We start from the raw sequence: 10,245 nt of genomic DNA, 5'->3' as shown, positions 1-10,245 counted from the left end.
TAGTAATAAATATATATTTGTGAGCAAATTAGCTAGATTCCAAGCAATTAAATATATTCAAATGACAGTGACAGTACGAATCATTTTCTATTTTTGACGCTGGAATTTTGACGTATTATTTTTTTTACACATGACACACCATTTGACACAGTATTTTTCTGTCTCGGTCGAGGCTTGGTTGTGTTTCGCGTTTTTTGTGTTATTTATTATTTTGTGAATGCCGTGTTGTGTTTCATTTATTATATTATATATGTATTAACACCATAAATCATGCCGGTGTTCCATACTAAGATAATCGAGAGCATTTTAGAGCCGGTGGCTCAACAGGTGAGTCATACTATATTTAGAAGTTTCTCAGTAGATTTAACTTAAATTAACCTAATATAAGATACACTTTCATTTTAAACACGTTGAAAACAGTTGCTAACTCAAAAAACAGAGTTATTCCGTTGGTCGATTTGTTTCACGAGGAATTTCGGCTTGAAAATTATTTGTTGTAAAAAATATAAAGTAAATAAGAAAAGTATTTCAAGTTTAAATAAAGGAGAACATCGAGATAAAGTGTGTAGGTGTGAGCCGTAATGTAAAGTTTATTGTTTACGTTTGCTTTTATTATCGCGGCGATGAATTATGTCATCTACGTAAAAGTAACTGGAAAACACGCCGAAATTACTATATTTGGCATTACCATACTCGCGTAAAGTGTCCACGGAATATCATATAAGGATTTAGACAAAGGTTAATCATTGTAATTAAGATAAAGAATTATAAATAAAGACAAAGTTTGTAAATGTTGATTTTCGATAGGATTAAATATATCTTCTCATATGAATATCTATTATCTATACTAATATTATAATTACGAAAGTAAGTCTGTCCTTTACCTGTTCACCTTTAAACTGCTGAACTGATTTAGATGGAATTTGGTATGTGAATAGTTTGTGTCCCTGGAAAAAACATAGTACTTTTTTAATGCAACGGTTTATGTGCTATAGGTAAAGTTTTACAAATTTTGCACAGGTATAACTTCAGGTTGTAAATAAATGTTTGCTAACGTATCCTTTGTTCAGATTTAAATAAGAACAAGCTAAATAAAAATGTATTTGAAATAACATAACTAAAATAGTCAATAAGTGATTGACTTTTGTTTGAATGAACTTGCAAATGGATGTACAGAAAATTGTTGAGAATGGTTATTGACTTCATAACAACATACTATGACCCACACAGAACATAAGATTTAATATGAGTGACACCGAACCAGTTAGTAACTAGAAAGAAACAAAAAATTTACTGAATTGTCCATTCAAATTTAGACTCAGACAAAATATTAAATTAAGTCACTAATCACAATGGGGATATTTGTGCCTTCTTGGGGTATTTAAAGTATTAAATTAAACTGGTAAACAATGCCTGTTTTATGGTTTACATTTAGACTGCTCAATTTTTATGACAGAATATCTTTTGCATAATATTTGTTCCAAATATGCATATGGCACATTAATAAGAAGTTTTTAAAATACTATCTTTTATCTTATATAAGATTTAATTTAAATTAACATGGTTATTTTTATTACTAACAGTATTTACCATGTTTTTTTATTTTTATTTGTTGGAGCTCGATATTTCGACATTATCTACGAATGTCTTGTTCACGAGACTGATGACCGCTGATAGATGTTGACGGCATTAGAAGTCCATATCGGACTACCTACGTTTGCTGCGTAAACACTGGTTACCAATACCACTGATATCTTTTATCTTTTTAAACTTTATGTCATATTTGCGTCAACAGAACATCTTTAATAGCTATTTCAATATCATAGATAATTAAATATTTATATTATTTAAATATCTGATTAGAATTGAAGTCTTACTTACTGATATATATCTTTCATGAACAAAGTTTGGATGTTGTAGTTCAAGATTCTACGATTAAATCATGCAGATACTATTACAGTTCCACTTAATACCACTGATATCTTTTATCTTTTTAAACTTTATGTCATATTTGCGTCAACAGAACATCTTTAATAGCTATTTCAATATCATAGATAATTAAATATTTATATTATTTAAATATCTGATTAGAATTGAAGTCTTACTTACTGATATATATCTTTCATGAACAAAGTTTGGATGTTGTAGTTCAAGATTCTACGATTAAATCATGCAGATACTATTACAGTTCCACTTAATAAGTTTAAAGCATACTTTTATAAAATAATGATTATAGTGTATTGAACATTTTGAGGTCACAGTCACCATTGTGTACAAAATATTTTTTTGTGTGAAAATGTGAGTGCACGGTACAGCTTTCCGTCCAAGATATATGCTTATTGCCTTTCTATAGGATTATGAGATATGTAGGACAGAGTGAATCTTATTTTCAACACCACCCATAGACTCCAGTTCTGTGAGAAATATTAACTATTCCTAACAATGACAATGCATCACCGACCTTAGAAGCTAAGATTTATTTATTTATTATACAAAACTGTATACATATTACAGGACGTGATTGTCCTAATTCGATATTACAGCACTTTTATTAACAATATTTAAAATAAGTCTCTACATTAAATATGATATAGTCCAAGTGGCTATAGTTGTGAGTACAGTCAGGCTGCAACAAAACAAATCCACCCGGCTATCGGCTGTCGGCTATGACATTGAGGGTACGTAACGTGCGCGTCAGTAGCGCCTCCTTGAGCAACTTGGTCTGTCCGCTGGGCACCGCTAGCAACGACGGTCGATGTCTCCGCCACACATATCTATCTGGGGCGCACAGACTCAACTGTCTTAATACATTAGCATTATGGACTACACCTCTCAATACCTTAAAAACATAGATTATAAGCTCATTGTACCCTATCATGCCTAGCTAAGATGCTATGTCCCTGTTGTTACACTGGCTTTTAACTCGAATAAAATAATACTTAATTGCTATTTGGCGGTAGATTGAGAGATGGTGGTATTCGGCCAGACTCGCCCAAAGCACTACCATTTATAAAATATATAGAACAAATTATGTTAGGTTTTCGTTACGAACATTTAATCAAAGGGACAATATAATTAAGTAGTATAATTTATATTTATAGTGAGATACAATCTCTAATACCATGGGTCTTAATTGAATCCCTCGTGTGTCGTCTTCAAGGTGACATTTCAATAACTATACATCCGACTAAGTGCAGTGGCAAAGCTTTCAAAATACCGCATCAATCCGGTCTTGAGCGACTATGACGCCATCTGTATAAAATGCTACTAAACATACTAAAAACATGTTGAAACATAGAAATGATATCATTGACCAAGTGAGCCAATGGATAGTAAGTGTGACCACTTACTATCCATTGGCTTTTGGCCCAAAGACTTTAGTGCCGTAAGAAATATTAACAATATCTTACATAGTCAATGCGCCACCATGGGTCTCTCTTGCCTGTAATTACACTGGCTCACTAACCCTTCAATGTATGGCGATGTTTGTAGCGAATGGTTAATATTTCTCACAGCGCCAATTTCTATAAGCGCTGATGAAGAATAACCATCCGGTGACCAATTTATAAAAAATATATAAATAAATTTTAATATATTTCGATCTTTGATAAAAACTCAGACAATCGCTCATAAATCAATTATGCAATTATTTTCATGGGTCAAAAGTACTCCTTATAAATGAAGTGGCTCATACCAGACAGGAAGCGGGAACCTACTGCAGCTGTTGGCAAATTAAGTCATATCAGCATAATGGACAATGCTTTATGAGCCGCGACGTAACTGCAGTCATTGTGACAAGGTTCTAATATGTTATGATGATATTATTGCACATTTATTTATTTATACTTTATTGCACTCAATCCTATTAAATTGTACTCAAAATCAAAGCTCACTTTATTCATCTAGGCTTTTACAAGCAGTTACGAATCGTCATTTTGTAAATTATTATATATTAATGAAGCTACTACCGGTTTGAAATGTAGATTCTACCGAGAACAACCGTCAAGAAAGTCAATAGTTACTGTTTTCCAAAATTTAAAATACATATTTATGTTAGATAAATACAATTATATATATGTGTATAAAATATCTTGCTTGGAAGTCAACAAGTATTAGCTCCACGCTTTTTCATCGTCTATAATATGAATAATTATGCTTTCATTATTAATGTAATTTCTACAAATGATTATCCTAAAAAATCCTTTGATTTTAGACTAAATACGTAAATGTTAAACGATGTAAATATTTTTTAAAACAGATAAAGTCATACGTTAATTGTAATTGTATTATTAACCACAAGATAATGGTCATTTAGGTTACTTGATACATTAATAAATATAATATTTAAAACCATAGTGACAGTAATTAGAGCCGCAACAGTGACTAGAGGCTTACATCCGGTGATGAAACTGTCCAAGCTATTTGTGTTCTGCCCTTCATGTGTCGAAAGCAAGGTCGTAATCATAGTTGCGTTGAAAAATATAGGTGAAACTCTGGACCTCTTCCTCGTTATCTGTTTTTTTTTAATTTTACAATTGTGGACAAATATTAATACACTTGTGAACTGGAACGAAGTCCTATATATTGGAAGATTTGAAAGAGTAGGTACCATATTTGCGAATTATTTCGTGTACCAATTAGAGAGTTCTGTTTTAAATTGGTAAATTGTTCCAACTCCAGCTTTGATGAGTATGACAAACGTCTTCTTAATTGGGTCTTGGTAGTATTGAACTAGATATTGCTATTCTGCAACTCACTTCGTTTCTCACTCGTGAAATGTTGACAATCGACTCGCATGTTAAATGTTATATTTGTCGAAGTCAACGGAAATTAGTCTAACATTTTACTTATGTTATTCGGCGTTTTGACTTTGTTCTCACAGAATAGGTCTGGACAACGTGTACTTGCAATATTATTAGTTAGATTGATATAAAATACACTACTGATATAATTGGTTATTTTATTATGATGATAGAAAATTCGATTACGATAATTCGAATTTCTAATTTGAGTTTTTTATCTATACAAATATTATAAATTAATGGAAAGTAAATCTGTGTGTTACCTCTTCAGGCTTAAATCGCTTAATCGATTCAAATGAATTTGTTTTGAAGATAGCTTGCGTCCTGTGGAAAGACTTAAAACTTATTTAATTTAAAAAAAAATGGGCGTAAAACGTGGGGTGTTGGTTTGTATTTTACAGCTAATGGTAAGATAGGTTTTATAAATTTTGTGCAAAAAGATTATGGCTTAAAAGAAATATTACATACCTTAGCTTTCTCAATTTTTATCGTTTTCTCGTCTTCTTCTAGTCCATTTTTATATTTATTATTGCGTATGTATGTCAGAAATTATTTCAAAAACGTTACGAATTCCTTTGATCTATTTGTGAACTGTAAAATTAAGTTCTAGTTTATTCATAAGTGTATCAGATTGGTACACAATGAGGACAAAATAAACTAATAATTAGCCAATCCAAGTACATATTTATCAATATTCTCGTATTCAACAAAACAAAGAGCAGGTGATACAATTCATAACATCGCTAATTTTGTCCGTTGACTCATAACTGGCCTCTTGGTTTCAGCGATATCTCCGCTACCGTTGGCGCCTAAATTTAAAACTGGAATCGTTAAAAATCTTTCGTAATCTGTTGCGTTATTTTTTGACCGATAGATCGCCCACAGACAGCCAGTGATGTTATTGCCATTATTTTATTGACAAACTGCCGTGATTTATTTTACTTGGTTTTATATTGAGTAGCATTTGTAATAATGTTTCCTGTGATGACCTATACGATGACTCATATGTCGTCATCAATTTGTCGATAATTGCTGCCGTCGAAGGTTTACTTTACGCTGAATTTAACTGTTCTGGCCAGAATTAAAAAAATCGCTCTGTTCCTCAAATCCTTCTTTATAATAGTAGTATTTCAGTATTTATAGATATTAGAAGATACTGATCTAGTTCCATTACTTAAATAAATGAGAGACTGTCGTTTTCTTTGACTGTTTAAAAAGATGTACAATTTACGACGTCTTAGCATTTCATTCTCAACATACAACGTGCATGTAATCGCTATTCCGCAAACTCCGAGGGCAATTATATGAAATTGCCGCACTGTCCGGTCGGATCCAGCAGGAATAGTCGAGAATAGAACTGCATAACTGTGTGCTAAATAATTTAAAATAGACGAGCCGTCTATTAGGAATATACGCTATAGAGTATATAAAGATCAGTTTTATGGATTGATAGATTAAGATCAAAATAAACTTTATTAAGAGTTCCCTTTTAAATAGCCTTTTTAACTTACCACTGGTTGGAATGTAGATTCTATCAAGAGGAATGCGAGTTAATATTTGAATGGTGTTCGTTGTGTTAAAGTGACAGTATTGTTCTCATTCCCAAAGCAGTAAACTATCAAAACAAATGAAGTATGTAAAATCGAATGGTGCTCATTTGATCCAACTATCATCTAGTAAACTCCACAAGTTCTTCTAGTAAACTTCACAAGTCTCTCCTCAAGTTTGGGTTGTCTGGAAGAAATGGCTACTTAGCCATAAAGCCGCCCGTTGTACTCTACAATAATATCTAAATTTTTCTTGTAACATATTTTAATCTGTATCTTGTGGTGTACAATAAAGTATAAATAAATAAATAAATAAGTTCTATCAACAGGACTAACATTACACATGTGTGTGTCGAGTCATATTTGTCCCTAACAATGTATTTTTTTTACTGTATTACTTAAAATTCAGTCACTACCCATCAATCAGCTCGATTGCATATTTTTCAGAAATATGTATATTTGGTCAATAATTCTGTTCTTTCGTTCCAGTTTTATCAATAAAATTGTAATATTTTTGTTAGGACATGTTTGAAGCGTTTTCGTAATAAAAAACCCCGAACGTGACGAATCATTAATGTGCATCGTCTTCTTCGTACTTCAGCTTTACCAGCGAGTCCAGCTCATGTTTATTCTGATATCAGTTATCCGTAACATGTGTTGCCTTTAATTCTTTAAAGTATTTAAGTATTAAACAACTATGATGATTAATTAAGATAACCACTGAATGCCAAGTGATTGAAATTTGATCATAATTATTACTGAAAATTTCAGGGAAACATTTGTATCGCAAATAAATCATATGTACATAAATATATCTTTAATGATTTATTCTCACCTAAAGTACTTTGAGTTTTCCAAATAGCATCAGGGAAATGAATTAATAGTTAAACAGCGACTACGGCAAAGGAATGAACCAATGAACCGAGAATGACCAATGAGACGACTACAATGTTGCTGGTCGATAAGTAGTGATGATCTCATTATAAACTTAACCACATTGTGAAAAGCAATAAATGATTAAGTATTAAAAGTAACATTTTTTTATTTTTATTCATAGAAAAAGTTACACCATCAACTTATCACTAAGAATTTAAAATTAATATCTGATGTTGGTAACGTTAAAAGTGATAAGTTTTTAAAGGTGTAAACAACATTGACCTTCAAAAATATTTTTGATATAGTTTATATAAACCAAACTAACCTATATAAAATCAAATTATAATAACTAAACAACAAAGATAAAATACTGTACTGAGAAATATAAAAATGAAAATGTGATAAAAATATTTTACTTTTACCCATATCAACTGAAATTGTAAAAAATATTAATTATCCCTTACATTACCAATGTGTAAAACTTTTGAAACTCAGATGTTATAGTCGATTCACCCATCAAACTAGAATACAATAATACTGATTAGGTGCTTCGCGATATAATATATAACGAATGGGAGGTACCTACCCTGAGAGGCTTGCTAAAATCTTATTTTATTTTTAAATTGCACCTTATATATAACCTTAAATTTTGAAGACCCAACTTCAAGTAAACGGGAACATCAAATAATTAACAATATTTATTAATACTTTACAATATTTATATTTTCCAGTTTTTGTAACAATCCTCCATTATCTTTCGTTTCTCAAACCAGATTCACAATTCCCATGTCGAATTCAAAAATATTCTTTCTCTACTTTTATTTATAAAAATGTCAAACCAAAAAGTATCCATTACCTTTTTATAAACAATTCTGTGATTGAATACAACTCAATAGTTAGAAGCTATACAACCTTTAATGATTATTTATAAATATTTTATAGGCTTACAATAGTTACTGGAATACTTTATATAAGATCTTCCTTGTTTTTTTTTAGGAGTAGTGGCTAAGCTTGGATGTTACGTTTTCCTCTTCCTTAACGCAGCTTTGTACTTGAGCTTATTGTGTCTTCCTTTGTCGCGGTTTCCTCCATTTCCTTACCGGTCCGGGTGGGACATCCCTTTCAGGCAACATATTTATATAAAGCGCTCTTTGTTTAATACTAAATGATATTCCTGTGTTTGGCTTAGAAATTCTGCTAGATGCATAGAGGATATACCTATATCTTCATTCACGCGTTAATTTCAGGATTTTTCTGTAGTTTTAAAGAAAATAGATAGCAATTTTATTAAGAAAGGGAAATGACTATACTTTTCACTACTCACAACATCAAAACAGCAACGATTAAAGCGAGTGAAAGCGTGGAGAAGCTAGATTAATATAATCGTGTGAAATGACACTTTAATTGGTCAAGAGCCTACTCGAATAAAGTACATTCTAATTTTGTCATCAAATATCTATATCCCAAAGCATCGGATCTAACTTATCTTGTTCTACTTCTTCAGATTTGCAAACTTTCGACTTTCGCCGATCTAAATCTTTCTTGCATTTATTTCTAAATTTTGAATACTTGTTTTTGTGATTTCCTTTTAACTAACACGTGTTTTATTTCATGTGTCAGGTTGGTAACTCGTATTTACTGTGTACAATCCAGATCAGTGATCCAGTCCATCATTTAAGATATACCAAAATGATGGACCAGTCGTCACCTCTTGATCCATGTTTTCTCCTTTTCGATTTTAAAGGCAATAACAGGTTTGGCATGTAGATGTGGTTTTTTAAAATGATACAGACCATTGACGTCGCCTTCATCGCCCTTGTCCTTATTTTTCTCGCCATCTGTTCGTCAGATCCCACGCTCTGGACCTGTGAAAATGTTGCCAGTGTCATCGTGTGCTCGTAGGGCTGCCAATTTTAAATACAATTTTTACACATTTCTAGTATTATAAAACAAAGTAATTGAATTTGACCCAGTATTCAGGCGATACAAACTTCTATTCAGGATTTTATTTGAATGTCTAAGACTTCCAGCCAGAACATAACCGTCTTTGACACTAACTCTAAATATAAGAGTCAGTTTTTGCTGGAGCTTATTGAAAGTATCCAAATTTTTAAACCTACATATAGCCTTTTAGTTAGAACCTTCGTTGACCAACTCTTGTTTTGAAATTACACTCGGAGGTCTGTACAAACCGCATAATACAGGTCATAACCGGATATTTGACAGCCCTATATATTCCGTGACACGTGATTGTGTAAGCGTTATACAGGTGGGTTTTGTGACCGCAAGCCGAATGGTTAATATGATTGTAATTGAAAACACATCAAAGATATGTTTTAACTTCTTAAGGCGTAATCAATACGTTTATCTGTTTAGTATGTTAGATAAGCTAACGGATTGTTAATGAGCTAAGGTTCTATTCTATCATGCCGCTTCAATCCATTCTTCAGTATGTTTTCCTTCAACGCTAAACCCAATATAAACTTAGTCTATATAATTTCGTGGTTCACCCTGAATACATTCGTATCTACAATATCAAAATCTAACTATATCATTTTCAAGCACTTTTAAATCGTCAAGCTACCGGTTCGGAACTCAGAAACTCAGTCAGTACAGCCTTCATAGTAACTGTAACGAGTTTATTTGATTTACGGACTATACTTAAAATTTAAGCGGGGTCGTAAAATATTTTTAACATTTTTAATGACATTATAATCTCAATGCCAGTTTTTATTCTTAATGCTTAATGTGATTTGGAATCAAAAGTATTATCTATTATATATATATATTTTGACCTATTGGTTTAGTAGCTAAATTTTACGGCTGCAGATTTCGACAAGTTATTTTGTCAAGAAATACTAAGTACTGATCTAAAAAATAATAATGTTTACATGTCTCAATGTCCGCAGCCATTGGCCGCTTCTGATGCAATCAAAAGTAAAAATATATTTATTTAAGTTGAATTGTCATGTTACAGTCTTTATTATTTCTGCCGATTTTCTGCCGAAATAAACTTATAC

General features: G+C 31.7%; 1 protein-coding gene across 1 annotated transcript in view; it reads left to right on the top strand.

Annotated features, from left to right (window-relative positions):
• Nucleotides 1-148: 148 nt before the first annotated feature.
• Nucleotides 149-10,245, top strand: part of LOC125073641 (vinculin) — a 46,999-nt gene continuing 36,902 nt past the window's right edge. Inside the window, exon 1 of the mRNA XM_047684534.1 lies at nt 149-327. Coding sequence (XP_047540490.1) covers nt 271-327 — 57 coding nt within the window. The 5' untranslated portion in view covers nt 149-270. The remainder of the gene's footprint in view (nt 328-10,245) is intronic.

The sequence above is a fragment of the Vanessa atalanta genome, chromosome 25 (assembly GCF_905147765.1).
Source record: "Vanessa atalanta chromosome 25, ilVanAtal1.2, whole genome shotgun sequence".
Classification (NCBI taxonomy): Eukaryota; Metazoa; Arthropoda; class Insecta; order Lepidoptera; family Nymphalidae; genus Vanessa; species Vanessa atalanta.
This window is presented reverse-complemented; position numbering and strand designations above follow the sequence as displayed.